Source organism: Candidozyma pseudohaemuli, assembly GCF_003013735.1.
Source record: "Candidozyma pseudohaemuli strain B12108 chromosome Unknown scaffold00004, whole genome shotgun sequence".
NCBI classification, from domain to species: Eukaryota; Fungi; Ascomycota; class Pichiomycetes; order Serinales; family Metschnikowiaceae; genus Candidozyma; species Candidozyma pseudohaemuli.
The window spans coordinates 424,413-445,352 of NW_020194438.1; the positions used below are offsets into that span (position 1 = coordinate 424,413).

Consider the following 20,940-nt stretch of genomic DNA (forward strand, 5'->3'; position numbering starts at 1 on the left):
GGGAAGATCTTGGGTCGACGAGAAGGGGAGATGTTGATTGATTTGGGAAATTTACTTTTGGGGAGTTTTTGGATATCTTGAGGTTTTGGGGATTTGCAAAATGGTATTTTTGGGATGTCGAAGTGTTGAGAACCCAGCACTGCCTCATTCAGAAAACGAGGAAACGTCGAATGGCATATGTACTTTATTTTCACCAAAGGGTCAATCAGTGACAGGATTTCATTTCTATTGGCTACTGTGTCTCGTTTGTCTTTACCAATTGTGACATGTAAAGAATCCTTGATTATTATGGCATCGAGATTCAGGCTTCTTATAGTTGGGCTCTCAGATTCACAATGTACGCGGACTAGGGTGATTTACTGAATTGATGGTTCTGTTTCTTAATACGACTATGGAAATGAAATCGCCAATTTGCATACTTTTGTATTCATTCAAGGTCTCCTAACCAATTCGTCTACTGAATGCGATCCATGATTTTCAAAAACAAGAAAATATTGATCTCTATCCAGGCTTCGATCTGCTCACAAACGAGGGCTATCTTTAAACGAGGCGAATGCTTAAACCACTGAATCATGCATCTGCATCATGCACTTATAGGCTATTATGGCTGCGAAAGATACATATAGACTAGGCCATTGAACCACATTCACACACAAGCCAATAATACCTGTTCAGAGATATTCTCCCAATTATACAATGCTTGGAAATAATTGTTATAGCTTTTTATCAAAAATATAAATATCAATTATCTGTGAATCAACTGTACCACCTGTACTACCTCACAACATTTTTCCCAACCACACATCCACACCACATCTCTCCAAGCCACTCAATCAAATTCTCCAACAAATCCAAGAATCCAAATCCCTCCTATCCTTCTAAAATAATTCAATTTGGAGTATAGCCCGCCTGAATGGTACTCACGTGCCCGCCATCACGCGCCTCAACACGCTTTTCCACAACCACAACTTCTTGATCTTCACTACCATGTCCAGCAACGCTATCTTGGCATTGGTCTCTGACCAAAACAGCCCGGATAATAACAGGCGTACTGCAGCAGAGCTCCAATTCAATAAATTAGTCAATGAAAGCGCCAATCAGGTTGCTTTTGAGCTCATCCAAGGCGCGTGTTCTGGAAGTGACAGAATCGATATCAGACAGGCGTGTCTTTTGCATTTGAAGCGATTGGTGCCGAAATACTGGTCCATGGGGTTCTCGCTGTTTGTGGGACCTCCAATTGACCAGAAACTCAAGGAGGATATCCGTGGATCGTTGATCCACTTGGTTTCTTCAGATACCAGTTCCAAAATCAGATCCGGTGCTGCTTATGTGATTGTGCAAATCGCTGCTGCCGACTACCCGGACGAATGGCCTGATTTGTTCGTTCGTTTGTACGATTTGGCTCGTGATTTGACCAACCACACGGCGGTAATTGGCAGTTTATCCGTATTGACCGACTTGTTCGATGATCTCATTACGGAGGAGCAATTCTGGGAAGGTGGCGTCGGCGCACAGCTTCTTTCGTATATCACAAACTTGTTGAGCCAGGAATCTTTGCCCGCTTCTATCAAGACCAGTGCTCTCAAGTTGTACCTCACCGTTTACAATACATTGCTGAGTGCCGAGGCCGTGGAATCGCCAGAACGCAAGTCAGCCGTCACCGAGCACATAGCGCAGATGTTTGTCCTTACGGGCCAGCTACTACAGCAGCTGAATGCTGCCACGGCCAATTCTGTGGATCTTGCTGAAATATACCTCAGAACTCATATCTACAAGGTGATTGCCAACATCTTGAGCACATACAGAAAGCGCGTCAGCAAGGACGTGGTGAGAGATGTGCTTCGGCTCTTGCTCCAGGACCTCACTTTCTCCTCCAATGCCTACAAGGTTTTCGGAGTGGATGGTGAAAATGCTCCTTTCGTGAAGTCTGAGGACTTGGACGACCCTGTCCGTGCTTTGACAAACAACATCGCCGAGCTTTTGCCCACGTTGGCCCTTATCCAGGAGTTTATTCCTCTCACGCTGAACTTCCCCGTTGAGGTGTTTGAAGAACTCACACGCAGCATTGTTCAATGCTCTGTTTTGCTGGAGGAAAATGCTGAAGAATACCTCGCTGACTTTAATCTTTATGTGACCGAAATCACGGGTCTTTTGGGTGCTACTACTGTCAGAGACGCCGTGAGAGACTACGTCATGGACCTTGGCGATAACGATGCTTCTCAGTTGTTCAATTTTATCAAAGCCCAAGCCGTGGACCTGTCACTTGACTGGAGAGCTCGTGAAGCCTACTTATTAATTGCAGAATCATGTTTTCTGAACGAGCAGGCCGATTCAATTGGCGCCGATCTCCCCTTGTCACAATACCTTTCCAGCATCAACGCCCTGGTCGACCCAAAGGCTCACCCGCTTTTGCTCTCAAGAATCTTTATTCTTCTTCCGAAGTTCATAGAGAAGTTTGCTGACAAGCTTTCGGTAAATGACTTTGGTGCTGCTCAGTTCAAGAACACCTATGCTTTTGCTGCTTCCTTGACGGACGACGATTTCAAGATCGTGCAAGCAAGTACTCTAGTTGCTGCGACCTTCTGGAAACAGGTTCCTGATTTCGACTTGTCATTGATGGGCCCTGAGCTGCAGAAACAGATTGTTCAACTCGCTTACGGTTTACTTGATGATAGTGAGGAAGACACTCCACCAGTGATAATGGAGGCCATATCTGTGGCTATCGACGTTGATCAACGCAATGCATTTAATCTCAAGATCAGCGATAGCCACTCCATAATAGACATCATTATTCAGGCTGCATTTAAAGATCCAGCCAACATTCAGCTCACGATAGACTCGGCCGAGTGTCTTGAAACATTGTTGAAGTCGGTTACCATGACTGAATACCTTCAAGTTTGCGACAGGCTGCTTCCATTTGTGATCCGTATCATTGACGAGGCGGCCTCCTCGGAAGCTGTTGAGTATTCCCCAACCCTCAACTTGGCCCTTGAACTATTGGGTAACATCTTACTGGCTGCTCCCTCCCAGACTGAGCAGGCTAACACGTTTCCAAAAGAGGTGTTTGATTTTGCATTCCCTGTTCTTAGAAAACTTATACTTAGAGCCAGTGATGACCAGATCCTTCAAAGTGCTGCTGAAGTGTTCAACAATCTTTTGCAGAAAGCACCTACCTACTTTGTCGAGTACAATGATACCACTACCAACGAGTCTGGTATGAATATCCTTGTGGCGGTCGCTGGTAAGTTCTTGTCGCCAGAGCTTTCTGATAGTGCAGCCATGAATTGTGGTCTCATCGTTGCATCGTTGTTTGAAAACTTTCAGTCGTATCTTGATAACGACTTCTTCTATCAGTTGCTTGGGGCCACTGTCAGGAGATTGGTCATTGCGAAGGCTGTCGTGACGATCGAAAACCTCATCATGGTGTTCTGTAAACTTGTGCTCAACGCTTCGCCAGAAAACTTGATCAATGCCCTTACTGCAGTTGAGGTGGTGATGCCAGAAACTCAGCAGCAGCGCAGCGGCCTAGAGGCTGTTTTACCGATCTGGTTCAGTGCATTCGAGGTAACTAGAGGCTACGAGAAGATCCAACAGAATGTTCTTGCGTTGGGCAAATTATACTCGATAAACGACTCTCGAGTTTCGTCTATGATTGTCGATGGCGACATTATCCCATACGAAGGCGACTTGATCATCACCAGATCAAAGGCCAAGACTATGCCGCAGAAGTATACGCAGATTCCTGCTCCTGTGAAGATTTTGAAATTACTCGCCAATGAGCTTGGATTCCAGTGTCAGCAGCCTAATGCCGATGATTACAACCTAGACAAGCAGGAGGATGAAGGTGACGAAGGTGATGCCGGTGATTGGGAAGACCTCGACGACATTGGAGTTCCTACGTACGACAAGTTGAAGTCGTATGTGGATTCTGATAACGAAGAGGAGGACGATGCTGCTCCAGTGGGAGACCAGACTGTGAAGGAGATGTTGCTTCAATTCTTCAAGGAGTGTGTTTCCAAGAACTTGGGCAACTTCCAGCAGTACTACGAAGCCCTTGATGATGACGAAAAGAAGATTCTCACTGAAAACATCGTGTTTTGAAGCGACTGGTGAGTCACCAGAACCGTGGTTGTGTGAGCTCTAAAGTAATCGGTACGAACCTCCACTGAAATTCTGCACCCCCCCAACTCTTATCGGACCCATTTTTCATACTAATACCTCCAAGCCCGACAATTGCGAATAGAAAGTTTCCAAATTTCCAAAACCCTCTTATTCCATATTCCCTGAAGCGGTCTGGTCAAATGAGTCTTACCAATCGCTGCGACCTGCATACACCGAGATGACCTCGATGCCTGGTCTCCAGATCTTTATCTAATCGTCCTCTTTGGATGCAAAGAAACCTCCACAGATTTTTCAAAATGACACTTTCCACCAAAATCCTACCGGTTTCCGTATCGCTGATTGCCTTCAGTGGCAACATGCCGGACATTTCCGATCCCACCACCAAACAAAACCTAGAAATTGCATCTCAAGAAGTCCAGAAACCAGGTCATGTGGTGGCTTTCCCTACAGAAACCGTCTATGGACTCGGCGGATCTGCTCTTTCTGACGAGAGTGTCCGTGCCATTTACGCTGCCAAAAACAGACCAGCAGACAACCCCCTCATAGTGCATGTATCCAGTCAGGAACAGATCGAAAGAATACTCCTTCCCAAGCTGCACAAGATCCCGGCTGTTTATGAAAAATTGATAGAAAGGTTCTGGCCAGGCCCTTTGACGATCCTTTTGCCCGTGGAAGAAGGATCCCCTGTGCTGAGTTTGACCACAGCAGGTCAGAACACAGTAGGAGTCAGAATGCCCTCACATCCAGTGGCCCGAGCTTTAATTGCACACAGTGATACTCCTTTGGCGGCTCCTTCAGCCAATGCATCCACAAGACCCAGTCCCACCATGGCCAGTCACGTTTTCCACGACCTCAATGGCCGTATTCCGTATATTCTCGACGGAGGAGCCTGTGATGTGGGAGTTGAGTCTACGGTGGTGGATGGTCTTTCAAATCCACCCATGTTGCTTCGTCCCGGTGGTGTTTCTGCCGAGGATATCCGTAAATGCGGTGGAGTATGGGAAAATATCGTCATGGCGAAGAAAACAGCCGGTAAGACAGAGGTGGTGAGGACGCCAGGAATGAAGTATAGACACTACCTGCCCACGGCGAAAGTGGTGCTTTTTGAGGGCTGCAAAGACGGCAATGCTGCTGTGAAAAAGTGGCTAGAAAGTAACACCGTGGAAACTTCGAAGATGGCGCTTCTTCGAGGCGGTCAGTTTGCCAGTGCAGAAGAGCTCGGATTAAGTGGCGCTACAGAGAGAAACTTGGGCAGCAGCGCCACGGAAATGGCACATAATTTGTTCAAGATGTTGCGAGAGGTGGATGAGATGGGAGTGGAGCTTATTTTGGTGGAAGGCGTAGAGGAGACCGGCGATGGGCTTGCGGTGATGAACCGCTTGTCCAAAGCGGCCTTTGAGGTTGTGAATTAGCCAAAAGAGAATGAAATGCCTGAGTTTACCAGAACAGAGTGAATTCAGTGGAAAGTCTGGAATTTGCAGCCAATTGCAGCCAAACGCACCAAGTGCTCTAGCCAATGCCGCAGCTTCAATTCGGCTGTTTTTACGAGAACACGCCAATTAGCTGCGTCGGACCCGGCGCCGGAAGCTGTCAACGTCAAATTCTTATTGATCCAGGCACCAGCAGCGCTCCTACCAGTCTACAGTGCTTCTAAACTTCGACAAATCAGGGTGTCATGAAAACCCCATTTGCGCTCCTAACCGGCGTTTCAACGCACAGCAAAGTTACAGCTGCAACGTTGTTTGTTTTTTGGTCTACGCCCGGCGTGCTATGCTGGTTTGTGTCAAGTGGTGAGAAGAGATAGGCATACGAGGTGAAGTCTGGGGTTTTCTAGAAGGCCAATCAGAAGGAGGCTACAGGGTTCTAGAACAAAGTCGAAGAGAGCAAGGAACTGAAATTTTTCGAATCTCTCTCGACAAACCAAACAGAACCCTTCCAGCTTGTGCGGCTTCAAACCAAACGCTCCAACTCTATCGAATCAACGGCCTCATGTATCAGCCGCGTCCATTAGGGGTCATTTTGTGCCAAGCCAGACTATTCCGCCTACACTTTCCGCTGGAAGGTGATAAAATCCAGCATCCTCGGGGCCTCGGAGCCTCGGAGATGTGCTTATCTATTCCATCTCGGGTTTTGGCGGCGGGGCTTTGGGAAACTTTTTTTTTTTCTCGCTTAGCAAAAAAAATAGCGTTTTTCCGGATTTGTGATTTTCCCACCTTTTGGCTGCTGAAAACGCCATTGTCACGGTTGCTCGGTTGGCGGGTTTGTCCAACGCGAGCCCTTGCGCCGTGCGGCCCGTTGCGCTGTGTAGCGCCAAACTGCGCCTCCAGGGCCCCCCAAGACGCGAAAAGCCGGGCTAACTCGACGAGCAGGCGAGCTACGGGAATTTGAAGAGCATTTTTGGAATCAGCAAAACGAGACGAACTCAGCGGTACCAATTTTGGCGTGTTTCGGCGGCGTGGAGAAAAACCCGTCTGTGGGTGTCTCGGCGTTAGCGAGCTGAGCTATACAGTGCGGGTGGATCCAAGAAACCACAAGAGAGTGACGGAACAAGGAGAAAAAAGGTGTTTCCGAGCCGGCCAGGCAACTCCAATACGAAACGGAAAAGAAATCGGAAAAAGCGGTGAATCAAGGCGGTGAATCGAATCGGTGGAATTGCCCCTTGAAGGTGTTGTCAACCGGTGGGTGCAAAAAGAAACCAGCAGACCCGCATGAATGACACCGCCAGAGAAAGGATCACCAAAATGTGACAATTTGCAGCAGGCATGTCCGAATCGGCTGTCAAACTAAAAAAAATAACCTCCTTCAGCATTTCTTCAACCTGTCAGCTTCGCCAGCTCGGACTGGTTATTCTCTCGCTGCAGGGCCCCAGGGCTTCTTTTCCGATGACCCTGCTTGGAAATCCTGCTTGGAAATCACCGTAATCAGGAAAAAACGCATCTGGAGCCGTGGAGGCCGAATTGCAGTAACTCCAGAGCGTAAGAGTCGCTGTGCTGCACCGCCTGGTGGGGGGTCGGCAGCGAAGGAACCCCGAGACGTCAAGGGATAATGGAGAAATTGAGGAATTGAGGAATTGGAGAATTGAGTTTCTGAAAATAAGCGCCGTTCCGGATTTGACCGTTTTTTTGGGAACAAAAAACGACGCTGGTGGGCTTGGACAGTGGGCCTGTGAAGCTGCAAGAAATGGTGCCCTGGAGTCCGCTGCGCAGAGAAGCCCGCGCGCAGGCAGGGCCACACCGACGTAAGGCGGTGTAGGTCGGCGGACGTTGGATGTACGGCGAATCCGATGGCATTTTTGGAATCCTCGAGCTGCGACGAACACACTGGTGGTTTTGAAATCTTCAAATTCACACTGTAGCGTGTTTTGGCCTCTGGCACCTCACGCAGGACCGGTATGCCAAGTGCACGCCCAGGGACAAGGCCCCCCATAAAACGGGAAGCAGCCCGAATTTCTTCAATCCAATTAGTGATCTGGAATCCTCTAGTCCACACCTTTCCAGCGCATTTTTCAAAATCCCCAAATTCCCAATTCTCCCCAGTCTCCCCCCAGTGCCGCTGCACCTCAGGCGTCCTGCCTGCGCGGTGCGAACAACCCTACCCAGCTAACCAGCACAACCCCCAGTAATCTACGCCCCTGTACAAGTAAACCAAAAACCAACCCCGTATTCGTAACCGCCTCGCCGGCCCGATTCCAAAACACCCGTCAAAAACCCCAAAACACCCCTACACCACCGCCAAAACACCCCAACACCGCTCCCCCATCGATGTCGCACCGCCGCCTACCAGGCAGTACAGATATTTCATTATCTTTCTCACCATCAACACCTAATGGAAAAACCACAAGGGCGAACGACGCCGCTGGCGCGATGGGCGCAGACCGACGTGGCCGAAGTGTTGAACCAGTTCGCCACCGACGCCCGGCTGGGCCTCCACAGCACCCAGGACATCCTCGTAAGGCGCCTGGTTCACGGAGACAACGAGCTCCAACAGGGCGAGAAGGAGCTGGTGGCGTGGAAGTTTTTGCAGGCGTTCAACGACCCGTTGATTTTGCTTTTGATCGGCCTGGCGGTGATCTCGTTTTGGATGGGCAACGTCGACGACGCCGTCTCCATTTCGCTCGCCATCACCATCGTGGTCACGGTGGGTTTTGTTCAAGAGTACCGGCTGGAGAAGTCGCTTGAGGCGCTTAATCGTTTGGTTCCCGCCGAGGCAAAGTTGACACGTAACGGAAACACGCTGACGGTGTTGGCGTCCCACTTGGTGCCGGGCGATTTGGTGCACTTTACCCAGGGCGACCGGATTCCAGCTGACGTGCGCTTGACGGACGCTGTGCACTTGGCTATTGACGAGAGCAACTTGACGGGCGAAACGAGCCCCGTGAAGAAGACGCTTCACTCGATCTCGCCGCTGGATCACACGGGTGATGTCACGAAAGACCTCCCGGTGACCGAGCGCTCCTCGATTGCGTTCATGGGCACCTTGGTCAGAGACGGCCACGGGTCGGGCATTGTCGTGGCCACGGGCTCGCAGACGGAGTTTGGCGCCGTGTTCGAGATGATGTCGGAGATCGAGAAACCCAAGACCCCGTTGCAGCAGGCCATGGACAGACTCGGCAAGGACCTCTCCGTGTTCAGTTTCGCCGTCATTGGTACGATTTGCTTGCTTGGAATCATCCAGGGCCGCGAGTGGTTGGACATGTTCCAGATCTCTGTGTCGTTGGCCGTGGCGGCCATTCCAGAGGGCTTGCCCATCATCGTCACCGTCACTTTGGCGCTTGGGGTGCTCAGAATGGCCAAGAGAAAGGCCATCGTGCGCCGCTTGCCCTCCGTCGAGACCTTGGGCTCCGTCAACGTCATCTGCTCCGACAAAACAGGCACCTTGACCCAGAACCACATGACCGTCACCAAAATCTGGGCTTTTGACTTCCAGGGCTCCTTCAACAGCCCCTACTTGATTGTGGAAAAATTGGACGACAAGACCCTCCACGACAAATTGACCCCCAACATCAGAAAAGTCCTTGAGGTCGGCAACATCTGCAACAATGCCCGCTACTCCAACGACAACGAGGCCTACGTGGGCAACCCATCCGATATTGCCTTGCTTGAAGCCTTGCCCCACTTTGGCCTAGACGACCTCCGTGGCACCAAGGAGCGTGACAGCGAGCTTCCTTTTTCCTCCGATAGAAAGTACATGGCTGTGTCTGCCCATGGCGGCGACAGTTCTCGTTCTGAGACGTTTGTCAAGGGCGCCAACGAGGCCATTCTCAAACACCTGGACAAGTACTATGACGAGCAGGGCAACGTCAAGCCTTTGACCGACGCCTTGAAGGACAAAATCCACGAAAGAGCCCTGGCCTTGTCCTCCGAGGGTCTTCGAGTCTTGGCCTTTGCCAGAAACAACTCCAAGTTGGACGTTGAAAAAGAGCACACCATCACCTCCGACATGACCTTCTGCGGCTTGGTGGGCATGAAAGACCCTCCTAGACCCAACGTGGCCAAGTCCATCAGCCAGTTGATGAAAGGTGGTGTTCACGTCATTATGATTACAGGTGACTCTCCTTCCACTGCCACCAACATCGCCAGACAAATCGGTATCCCCGTCTCCGGCAAGGACTCTGTTTTGACTGGTGACCAGTTGGACAGATTGTCCGAGGAGAGTTTGAGTAACGCCATCCACAATGTGTCTGTTTTCGCCAGAACCACCCCCGAGCATAAGGTCACCATTGTCAAGGCGTTGCAAAGACGCGGTGACGTTGTGGCCATGACCGGTGACGGTGTCAACGACGCTCCAGCTTTGAAACTTGCTGACATTGGTATTGCCATGGGTAGAAATGGTACTGATGTCGCCAAGGAAGCCGCCGACATGGTGCTTACGGACGACGACTTCTCCACCATCTTGAGCGCCATCGAAGAAGGCAAGGGCATTTTCTACAACATCCAAAATTTCATCACCTTCCAGCTCTCCACCTCCATTGCCGCCTTGACGCTTATTGCCTTGGCCACCTTCTTTGGCTTGCCCAACCCGTTGAACGCCATGCAGATCTTGTGGATCAATATCTTGATGGACGGACCTCCAGCCCAGTCGTTGGGTGTGGAGCCCGTGGACCCTGAAATCATGAACAAGCCACCCAGAAAGAGAAACGAAAAAATCTTGACCCAGCAGGTGATCAAGCGGGTGTTACAAAGCGCTACCATGATCATCATCGGTACCATGTATATTTTCATCAAGGAGATGCAAGACGGGCAGGTCACTGCCAGAGACACCACCATGACGTTTACGTGTTTCGTGTTGTACGACATGTTCAATGCGTTGGCGTGCCGCCACTACACGAGACTGGTCTTTGAGCTCGGTTTCACCAACAACATGTTCAACCTTTCTGTTCTTGGTTCGCTTTTGGGCCAAATGTGTGCCATCTACGTTCCTTTCTTCCAGGCGGTGTTCCAGACCGAAGCTTTGACCTTCACGGACTTGGTCCACTTGGTCCTTCTCACCAGCACCGTCTTCATTGGCGACGAGATCAGAAAATACTTGTTGAGAAGAAGAAACCAGATGATCAACGGCTACACCTTTGCAGTCTAATATAGCCGCTGCCCCCGCCGGACGAAGAGACACTGCTTCCTTATATATTATTTAGAGATTCCTCTCGTCATTAGAAATTGACTATTTCGTCAAGTCCCACCACGCCCTGGGCCTCTGGGTCCTCGAGTTTCTTGTAGAGTGTGAGTGCCACTTTTTCTGTGGACACTGGGGGCCGTATGAGCTCGTTGAAGATGGGGATCTTGTCTCCCAAGATGCCTTCCTTGAGGGTGTATCCCAAGCCCAAGAACTTGCCGAAAAGCTTTCTTTTCTCCTGAAGCGGGGCGCTTTCGTCGTACATGACGCCCGGACGAAGGAAGATGGAACGGAGGCCTGGCTTGCACGAAAGCTCAAACTCGGCCTCGCGCTTAGTGGTCAAGTAGCCCTCAGGCACAATTGGCGGTTTCATCTCGGCAGAAATGTACACGTACGAAGGGTCCTTGACCTCCTTCAGGCTCTCCAAGTACGCGTCTGCCAACATCACGGCAGTGTCTCTTTGGACCGCCTCGTAGGTCTGGTTGTGGTTTCTAGTAAGCGGGTTAGGGCCCTTCAACATGCCCGCAAGCCTCAGGACGTCGTTCAAGAAGCTGAAGTTCGAGTTGATCGCCTGTTTATAGTCCGAGTTCTCGAAAAGCATGCCCACGGAATGCACCACGGCGTTCTTTCCCGCCACATGCTGTTTGTATGAATCAGCGTTGAAGAGGTCAGCTGAGACCCAATTGACGTTGGAGATCCACAGGTGGTCCGAGTGGGAAACCGGCTTTGGAGCTTTGCCCAGGCGGGAAAGCGACGTGACCGACCAGCCCAAGCGGACGCCCACTTCACAGATCTTGCGTCCGAGGAACCCGTTGCCTCCAAACACAGCTATTGATCTGGACATGAAGAAAGTGTAATTATTATGTTGTTGATGGGAAAAGGTTTTTGAATTCACGAAAACGGTGTTTTTTGGTGAACTGTAGCCGTCAATTGCGTGTGGTAGATGGAGATCCAGAAGTGGTGAAGTAGTAGTAGTGGTGCGATATTGGTGATATTCTGTGGTGAGGGTATCGGATGAGAAATGTAGGTGCGGTGAGGGCCTTGTGAAAAATCGTGAAGTGGACTTTGGGTGGTGAAAATTTGGGAAATCTCTGGATTTAGGTGGTTTTTGGGGATTTCTAAAAAAGCAAGAATTCATAGGTGAGTGGCTGGTCCGGATGACGTTTCCTTTTGTGATTCGTCTGTATTGCTGCTGTACAGTGAGTGCGGTGATAAGGTGGGCAGTAAGAAGTGGAGGCTGGTTCTTTGAAAAGATACAGAAAGCAGATGGCTTTTGATTGATTAAATTATTCATTATTTGTGATTATTTCTGAGTGTTTGTAAGTATTTGTTGTATGACGGTTTTTGAATTGGGCTGAATGTCACACGATTGGGCTTATCGTTCACGAGTGGCCATCTCTTACTGCTACATTGAGACAGAGTCCATTGACGATAATTACCAAAGAGATCATGGTTTGTAGTTTCAAAGCTCTTCATAGTTGTTGCACAGTTTTTTTTATTGTCTTTCCAGCTCTGCTACAGACATGGTAACTTTACCTATTGAGCCACCCACCAAACACACCCAAGGGCGGCAGCAGCTGTACCAATTCCTCTGGCAAAATAAACGACATCCTGCTCATCCAACGAGAAATACTCCCAAAATAGCTGCAATAACACCAACACCAAAACTCCAAGCGACTTTTTCACCACCGAAGGCGGTTTCAGCAGGAGTCTGTGGTTGGGAACGGTGAAAAACACGGCAATTGAAGCAGCAAAACAGAAGGTGCTGAAAAGAATGTAGATCCAGGGAACTTCCTCGACTTTTGTAGCACCAATGGCTAGTACTAGACCGAAAAGGTACGAACCGCCATATAGATAGCCTCCAGCAGATTTGGACTTGAAGATGTCGTAGGCAAACTTGCAGTTGGAAAACACAAATGAGGCTCCTACAGTACGTAGACTTGGCTTCAAGAGCAAGTCACAATTGGACTTTTCAAGGCCCTCAGAAACAGCCCAAAATGCCGATAGCACTAACCCCACACTGGTAATGACCAGAAAGCCGTATTGATTTCCCAAACAACAGCCACACATGCCGTAGAGCAAAAACCACAAAAAGAGAGAATTCGAGTTTGATAATTCTCCTGGTTTCTGGAGCTCTATAAGGTAGGGCTGGAGAAGAGCCACCTCAGATAGCACATTGCATATTAGGAGAAGAACGACAATCCATAGTTTGTGGTTATCAGAAACACCCAAGGCTTTCCTCGAAGGAGGCACATTTAAAGGCTCCTCTGCTGTCTTCTCCATGGACTTCAAGAAGAACGGGATGAATTTACGAAAGTACTGCAGAAGGATGGAATTACGAGGCCAGCACTAGAGCGGGACAGAAGTGGGAGCAGATTTTGATAATATGTGTTTTTGTGTGGTGGTGTTATTTGGATTTGCTTGAAATGAAGCATAATGTCGTTACTGACATCGGCTTAGAAGACTCGGCTTATGTGTGTGGTGCTATTGTGAACGCACGGTTTAATGCACGTCTGGAGCTGTCGAGGAATGCACTGCTGAGGAACTACTACAAAATGTGCTATTGATGGAGGATTTTTATTACATGGAGATTTATTTTACTTCAGTCATTCAAGAAACAGAATGAGAAACAGACGTCAGGACTCTAATATGTAAAAAGAGAACAGACTGCGTCTAACCCATCGAGGTAAGGATAAGTGGACACATCCGTTCTTTATTTGTACTAAGAATCCACCTAAGTTCATCAAATAGCCACTCTAGAATTACTCTCATTCTATAATCAGCACAACATCTATTTAAACCATCCATTGCCGGCCTTTCAGGAATGTCTCCACTCAGCTAATCCTCCTTCTTACTGACAGTCACCTCCTGACCAGCGTTTGGAACAACCTTGGGCACTGCAATGGCACAAATGGCAAAACAGGTGCCCAGAAGAGAGATCACCCAAGGCTCGTCGGCGTACCGTGCTGCACCAAAGCTCAAAAGCAAACCTGCCACTATCAAACCAGCAGCATACAATTCGCCAAACCTTCTGGGCTTGAATAACAGAAAGCTGTGGAATGACGTCGCAAACGAGAGAGATGTTCCCATCTGGATCAAAACAGGGCTGACAAGGTGGGCGTATGGCGCTTCGAGTGATTCATATATGGACGCAAGGGCGACCAAGAAAGAACCAGCCTTGCAAACAGAAACAGTGCCGTTTGATTTACCCAAAAGGTATCCAGCGCAGCAAAAAAGCAGAGTCCACCAGGCGAAACTCACAAGACGAAAGGTATTTTGCGAGCTCTGCAATTCTGACATGAAAGGCTGAAAAAGACGTACTAGCGATGCAACTGTGCTTAGGGAAAGAATGGCAGTGAGATTGACGTCATGGTTTTCGACTGGCTGTGTAGCTTCCGGACGAGTTTCAGCTGGTTTTGCTTCTGTCATGATGAATGTGGTTGTTGATGTAGAAAGTGTAGTTGTTGATTTAGAAAAGACTGCAGAAGACCGGTCTCGGAGGGTTCCAGGGCCATTGACCAAGCCGTGGAAGTAGGATGCAGAGGTTTTTAGAATAGCAAAGGGATTTTGCTTTGATAATTATGAAAAAGCAACGGAATGGCACTGGTATACGAATGTGTGCTTAAGCGAGGTTGCTGCATAATCAATGCACCCTTGCGGTGGTGAGCCTCATAGTGAAGGTTGATAATATTGTTGACGTGTGTGTGCGGCTCTTGACAGGCAGTAGTTAAAGTTTGAAAATTTTCTTGTGATTGGGCATTTAAGTGAATAGGCGAAGTGGGTCAAACGTTGACTTGTTCCCTTGAAATTTCATGTAGATCAAATCGATAAGCAAGTTGCTAAGCCGAGCAGGCTAACACTATGAACGTACTAGTTTTTGACTGATTTCTCTCTATTAGAGTATAATAAATTGTACTAGGGATATCGGAAAATTATCGCTTTCAATTAATTTTGAGCTGAACAATGAATCAATTACATATTCCAATGACTTTTTGGTATTTTCCAGCCATTGCACTTGACGTTTGTATGCTACAATACGTCAACGTCAACAAGGTTGACGCTATTTTATTGAACAATTCCTCTTCTCCACCAACTTTCTTCACTTCCAGCTCCCAAACAAAAGCTTAACTACAATTCCTACAATTCTTATTATTAGCTTCATGCATTGTCTATGCTATTATCTCATTATGCGATTATCAAAATGCCATTATGCGAATGCCATTGTCAAAACGGCATTTACTGCTCGCCAAACTTCTTCCTGAACATGACGAACTCTTCATCCTCGACCTCTTCCAAGGATGGGTGTCTATGAAGCTTATCGACTCCACTCGAAAGATCCTCTCCACTTCTCTTCAACGAGGACCTTGAATCAGTAGAAACGTCCGAGTGAATCGACTCTGTTTCGGATTCCGGCTCGCTATCGGTGAGTGGCTCACTTGGCACCTCAGATTCGTAAACAGTCTGCTTGGCCTGCTTTTGAGGGGTCTTCTGGACTGGAACCTGGGTGGCAGCTTGAGGTTCAGGGAAAACAGCACCAGGGAAGAAACCACCAAAGAGAGACTGGAGGAACTCCTGCTGCTTCTGCAACTGCTCCTTTCTGGCCTCCTCCTCAGCAGATCTCGCCTTTTCCTTCTTGGCCTGTTCCTTTCTTGCACGGACCTCAGCTAATCTTCTGGCTTTCTCCTGAGCAACCTTCTGAGCCTTTTCCTCCTCCTTTCTGGCCTTCTCAAGACGTCTAGCCTCTTCGGCTCTGGCCTTTCTTTGAGCCTCGGCCTTTCTGGCGGCCTCCGCCTTCGCAGCTTCAATTCTAGCGGCTTCAATCCTAGCAGCCTCAATTCTAGCAGCCTCCATTCTGGCAGCTTCGGCCTGAGCAGCCTCAATTCTTGCCTTTTCGGCCTTTTCGGCCTCAGCTCTAGCGGCAGCCTCGGCTCTTTCACTCTTCAGCTTTCTGTGGCTTCTGTGCTTATGCTTTCTTTCATGACATGGTGCACAAGCCTGAGCTCCAAGCATACTGGCAAGTAAAGTGTTCACATAGTCGTCAGCACAGTACTTCACCTTCTTGGGCACGTTTAACACCAAGACATTGTCGTCCTGGAAGTACTCCCAGTCGATATCGCCAACTTCAATGTCGTTCAAGTTGAACTGGAACACTCTGCGGAAGTCGTCTCTTCTGGATTCAATGACAAGGTTGATCAAGCTGCTGCTGTAGGCGGCGTTTCTCAAAACCTTCACCTCGTACAGGTTGAAGTTGCCCTGCTTCTTGAAAATCTGGATCTGGTACTTGTCTTCGGTTTCCACCTTCTTGACTATCTTGGGTCTCAGAGCCTCATACTGCTGCTGCAAAAGCTGCTGCTGCTGGTACTGATTGACCGAGTCCAAAGTATGGAACAAGGTGTTGAAGTCGTAAAGTGGGGATCTGGAGACGGTAAACATTGGATGATGATTTTCGAGATCGGTGGCAAGAGCCGGTTCTTATATAGTTTGTGGTGATTATGGAGAAGCTTCTCGAAGTTTGCAGCCATTCTGGCATGGAAGCTTCTGGAGCTGCGGGTGTCATGCAGAAGGCCGCAGAAACATGCAGAACCTTCTAGAAGGTGTGGCAATGGAACGGTAGTTCTGGGGGGATTTTGGTGCATTCGATTGTGTATTTGTGGTTAATGTAGCTTAGTAATGGGTTTTAAGAGCTTTGGGTTTTGGTCAAGAGGTGGGGTGGTTGTGCATGGTAGGTGGTGATGTTGAGATCGAGTTCCTCAACATCCGGGACTAAAGTTTAATTTAGGAAAGCTTTCATCGTAGCGTTTATATGATGAAAAGCCCTAAAAGGCGATATTGACAAAATATAGTTGGACCTCTTCGTGGAGTTCGCGTTGAAAGTATATCAATCTTGAGTAGTGCTAACATCACCTCTCAATTGAGACTCCTCAATATCCACTTCCATGCCGATTCTTCTTCCATCCGTATTCCCATGCCGTTTTTTCTCAATTGTCAGAATGAACCTCATCTCCATGTCAACTGTGGTGTAAATGTCCAAGTACCTACCCGAACCTGTCCTCCTGGAGGACCCTTAATCACCCTACTCATTCACCCTACCCATTCACCTATACATTCACCTATACATTCAAACACCATACCCATTACCCCCTAAGCCCCTATGACGTATTCTCAAAATCGAGTCTTTCTTTTTCTTGGTGAATTTCGTATTATGTTTACCCACTGGCTCACCTCGTAATGTGTCGTATTTTTAGAGCTGCGCATGATTCGCAGCCACCTGATAAGATACCACTGATAAGGCGATTGGAGGGGTGCCACGGCCAGCCTAATAATATAAACACACGACAAGAAATGAAAAAGAAGCACAAAACCCAACTTTCCAAAAAAACCAGAAAGTGCCTTTCGCTGCCCCCGCTACGGGTCACTAGCCAAGGCAAAGTCAAACACACAATCGCAGGAGTCGAGAATGCAAGCCATTCCCGCGATTCAGCCGTGTCAAATGGCCAAGTGAATGGAACTCCAAAGATGAAACATTAAAGATGAAACATTAAAGATGAATCTACAAAAATGAAACTACAAAGGTGAAACTACAAAGATGAAACTAAAAGGTGAAACCCACGGGGAGATCGCCGTGTCTGGGTCTTTCCCAAAACGACCAAAGCTTAATACAGCCAATCATGGAGGCACCCAAGCCTATCAAAACACGCTATGACGACATGCACGCGAAGAGGGGAGGATCAGCATGAGCCCACCTGGCATTTGCAGCCACCAGGCACACTAAACGACGACGACCTAACTCTTTGAAATTCGTGCTTTTATGCTTTTGTGCTTTAAGTATTGCTTTCCAAATAGTTGTAGAGACTGGCGACCGGATCGGTGCATGGGTCCCTCCTCTGCACACCGGCTTTGTGTCACTAACGCACCATCTCAAGGTCCATCTCACATTACACCACTCACCTCTACAGCCCACCAACCACAACCCAAGCACAACCAAAAACAATTTATTCAAACAGCTCCTTCATAAATCTTGTCCACGGCTGGTCATTCCCCGTGAAAACCATCCTGTCCTCTTCTCGCTATATATAAGCCTGGGTCTCCGCATTTTCGGCTTGGCAAATACAGGTTATTAACAACCACTTTTCCTTATCAACTTCTCCCACATGGTGTCCACATCGTCGGTTGCCGGCATCGTGCTGGGCCGTAACCCCTTGGAATACGTGCCGCTGTCGCCCTACACGCTTTTTCTTTTCCAGGCGGTGTTCATTTTGTTTCTTTGCCAGCTTCTTCACTGGCCCATGAGAAAGTTACAACAACCCAAGGTTATCGCTGAGGTGGTGGCGGGAATTTTGCTCGGTCCGACTGTTTTGGGCAGAATCCCCAACTTCTCCGATACCTGTTTCCCCGACGAGCTGATCCCGGGCATGACCTTGATCGCCAACGTGGGTATCATCTTGTTCTTGTTCATTGTCGGCTTGGAGGTTGATCTTCACTACATCAAGAAGAACTTCAAGGTGGCTGTGTCTGTCGGGCTCATCAACATGGCCATTCCCTTTGGTCTCGGTTGTGCCATCGCCGTGGGCTTGTATAACGAGTACAGAGACGATCCAGGCATGGAGAGTATTCAATTCACCACATACATGGTTTTCGTGGCGGTGGCCTTGTGTATCACGGCTTTCCCCGTGTTGGCCCGTATTCTCGTCGAGTTGAACTTGATCGGAGACAGGGTGGGTACTATCGTTTTGGCTGCCGGTATCATGAACGACTTGACGGGCTGGATCTTGCTTGCCTTGGTCGTCACGTTGAGTAACGCCGACAACGGCATCAACACGCTCTACATCTTGCTTTTGACGCTAGCATGGTTCATCTTTTTGGCCTACCCGGTCAGATTGGCCCTCAGATGGTACCTCAGAAGATTCACCAACGAGTTGGCTACAGGCGAGCCTTCTCAGTTGCTGATGGTGATTCTTATTGCCATGGTGTTCACTTCTTCATTTTACACGGACGCCATTGGCGTGCATCCTATTTTCGGCGCCTTCATGGTCGGTGTTTTGGTGCCCCGAGATAACGGCTATGTGATCAAGATCACAGAGAAGCTAGAGGATATGGTGCACATTGTGATGATTCCGATTTACTTTGCGTTGGCTGGTTTGAACGTCAATTTGGGCGATTTGGACAGAGGCATCGACTGGGCCTACTGCATTGGTGTGATTGCCTTGGCCATGATTGGTAAGGTCTCTGGTGGTCTTCTTGCAGCCAAGCTCAACGGCCTTTTCTGGAGAGAATCCCTCACTGTCGGAGTTTTGATGTCGTGTAAGGGTATTGTGGAGATCGTCGTGTTGAATGTCGGTTTGAACGCCAACATCATCTCGAGAAGAGTCTACTCCATGTTCATTGTCATGACCCTTGTGACGACATTTTTGACCACCCCATTGACCTTGCTCTCGTACCCCGTGAGCTACAGAGAGCTGGTGGCCCGCCACAGAGGTGCACTCAAGAAGGATGTCGATTCCGAGGGCGAGTTGTTGGGTTCTCTTTCCGACTTGTCCATGAGCAACTTGGGCCGTTTCAAGATCTCCGACATCCTTCTTCTTCTCAGGAAGATCGACACCTTGCCACACGTGCTTGCTCTTTTGAAGGACTTGACCTTTGACGATTTCGACTACGGCGTCAAGGCCATTCACTTGCGTGCTTTCACTTCTAGAACGTCCCATTTGCTTGAGGCTTCCAGTGCTGCTCCCGAGGTTGCCGAAACGTCTCCTACGGATTTGACGAATTCCCACTCCATCCTTGCCATTGTCAAGGCCTTTAGCTCCATGTTGGATGTGCACTTCTCGTCAAAGTCCATCTTGGCGCCTCAGAGAAACTACGCTGCTGCGATCAGTGACCACATCACGGGCCCTGCTAACTTGCTTCTTACTTCCTACACGGTCAAGAGTGTTCTTGAGTTGACGGAGGAGGAGAATGACTTCGATATGTCCTACCGCTACCTCTACGATAATTGCGAGTGTCATATGGCCATTTTGCTTACAACCGAGCCTACAAGAACCGACCGCCAGTCCACCGTGAGAATGATTTTAGACCACGATAATTTGTTGAGTTCCACCGACTTGCTCAGTCTTTACTTGGTGGCCCAATTGGCCAAGGTACACAAGAACGTGCACATTTACGTGAATTCCAGCATGGGAGGAACAAGAGACTTAGAGGAGCAGTTTGACGAGTACATTAAATCGAGCGGACCCGATGTGAAGCTTTCCGTTTCGTACTTCAGAGACTTTGACGAGATTTCAGGTGAAGTCAAGCATGACTCCGCCTTGGCAGGTGACGTCTTTGTTGTTTCACACGAGTTCCTTGACTCTAACGAGAGAGACGAGCTTTTGACCTTCACCATGCGTGAGGAGGTGGAGTTGCTCGCTGTGAAGGCTGCCTCAGGCTGATGGTTTGATATAATTAATGAAAATGTTTCCGGTTTGATCCAGAGTAGCAAAAATAGTAGAATGGAGCAAAAATGATGCCTTCAGCCAGATTCGAACTGACGATCTCCTCATTACTAGTGAGGTGCCTTACCAACTTGGCCATAAAGGCTAACAAAATCTCCCGGGGGTGAGTCGAACACCCGATCTCAAGATTACAATCACATTACAGTCTCGCGCCTTAGCCAGCTTGGCCACCGAGAGGATTTCGTGGGTAAACCAAATGCCGGGTCGTATATATAGGGTAAAAGTGTGGCTTCTTCTGGACCTCAAAATTGCAATATTTGGCGTTTTTCAAAAGACTTTATATATACCTGGTTAATTGGAACCCAGAAAACGACTGGAGAGCTTTGAGGGTGATGGGACAAGTTTTGACACCCATTTCGTTGCAAATAATTCATTGAATCACTTTTCTATAAAATATTCTTCCAAAATCGTCAATTTGGGTCCGTTAAAAGGACGCTTCAATTAAGGTCATGACTAGGATTTAATATCGCCTTTTAAGTGGCCCTCAAGATTCATTTTGACCCTCCGGAGATAGAGATCACAATTTGATGACAGCGAACTTCGTTGGAAGACCTCTCGTACAGGTTGAAACTGAAAAACACCACCGGAGTTAAACATCAGCGTCTCTTGATACTGCTTACCATGTAATCCAGCTGCTTTAAACTAGAAAAGCCGGCTTCCCTGTCGAAAGTTCATGCTCCGTTTCTTTTGAAATCAATTTTTCCAACCACTCTCCTCAATG

At 48.5% G+C, this 20,940-nt stretch overlaps 8 protein-coding genes and 2 non-coding genes across 10 annotated transcripts; 4 read left to right on the top strand and 6 right to left on the bottom strand.

The window, feature by feature from the left end:
• Positions 1-987: 987 nt before the first annotated feature.
• Positions 988-4,101, top strand: C7M61_002291 (uncharacterized protein; the record flags this gene model as incomplete). The annotated part of the gene is made up of 1 exon (XM_024857671.1): positions 988-4,101. One exon carries the CDS (start codon positions 988-990, stop codon positions 4,099-4,101), a length of 3,114 nt encoding a protein of 1,037 aa, XP_024714170.1.
• A 317-nt stretch (positions 4,102-4,418) lies between these two features.
• C7M61_002292 (threonylcarbamoyladenylate synthase) lies at positions 4,419-5,534 on the top strand (the record flags this gene model as incomplete). Its single annotated transcript, XM_024857672.1, has 1 exon — positions 4,419-5,534. The coding sequence occupies one exon, from the start codon at positions 4,419-4,421 to the stop codon at positions 5,532-5,534; it is 1,116 nt and encodes a 371-aa protein (XP_024714171.1).
• A 2,413-nt stretch (positions 5,535-7,947) lies between these two features.
• On the top strand, positions 7,948-10,698 carry PMR1 (Ca(2+)/Mn(2+)-transporting P-type ATPase; the record flags this gene model as incomplete). The annotated part of the gene is made up of 1 exon (XM_024857673.1): positions 7,948-10,698. One exon carries the CDS (start codon positions 7,948-7,950, stop codon positions 10,696-10,698), a length of 2,751 nt encoding a protein of 916 aa, XP_024714172.1.
• Positions 10,699-10,768: 70 nt separating this feature from the next.
• Positions 10,769-11,575, bottom strand: C7M61_002294 (ubiquinone biosynthesis protein; the record flags this gene model as incomplete). The annotated part of the gene is made up of 1 exon (XM_024857674.1): positions 10,769-11,575. One exon carries the CDS (start codon positions 11,573-11,575, stop codon positions 10,769-10,771), a length of 807 nt encoding a protein of 268 aa, XP_024714173.1.
• A 692-nt stretch (positions 11,576-12,267) lies between these two features.
• C7M61_002295 (uncharacterized protein) lies at positions 12,268-13,014 on the bottom strand (the record flags this gene model as incomplete). The annotated part of the gene is made up of 1 exon (XM_024857675.1): positions 12,268-13,014. One exon carries the CDS (start codon positions 13,012-13,014, stop codon positions 12,268-12,270), a length of 747 nt encoding a protein of 248 aa, XP_024714174.1.
• A 555-nt stretch (positions 13,015-13,569) lies between these two features.
• C7M61_002296 (uncharacterized protein) lies at positions 13,570-14,160 on the bottom strand (the record flags this gene model as incomplete). The annotated part of the gene is made up of 1 exon (XM_024857676.1): positions 13,570-14,160. The coding sequence occupies one exon, from the start codon at positions 14,158-14,160 to the stop codon at positions 13,570-13,572; it is 591 nt and encodes a 196-aa protein (XP_024714175.1).
• An 807-nt stretch (positions 14,161-14,967) lies between these two features.
• On the bottom strand, positions 14,968-16,164 carry C7M61_002297 (uncharacterized protein; the record flags this gene model as incomplete). Its single annotated transcript, XM_024857677.1, has 1 exon — positions 14,968-16,164. The coding sequence occupies one exon, from the start codon at positions 16,162-16,164 to the stop codon at positions 14,968-14,970; it is 1,197 nt and encodes a 398-aa protein (XP_024714176.1).
• Positions 16,165-17,882: 1,718 nt separating this feature from the next.
• C7M61_002298 (uncharacterized protein) lies at positions 17,883-20,156 on the top strand (the record flags this gene model as incomplete). The annotated part of the gene is made up of 1 exon (XM_024857678.1): positions 17,883-20,156. One exon carries the CDS (start codon positions 17,883-17,885, stop codon positions 20,154-20,156), a length of 2,274 nt encoding a protein of 757 aa, XP_024714177.1.
• A 72-nt stretch (positions 20,157-20,228) lies between these two features.
• Positions 20,229-20,304, bottom strand: C7M61_002299. The gene has a single exon. It is a non-coding gene; the product is annotated as a tRNA-Thr (tRNA).
• An 8-nt stretch (positions 20,305-20,312) lies between these two features.
• Positions 20,313-20,396, bottom strand: C7M61_002300. Its single transcript has one exon. It is a non-coding gene; the product is annotated as a tRNA-Tyr (tRNA).
• Between the last annotated feature and the right edge of the window lie 544 nt (positions 20,397-20,940).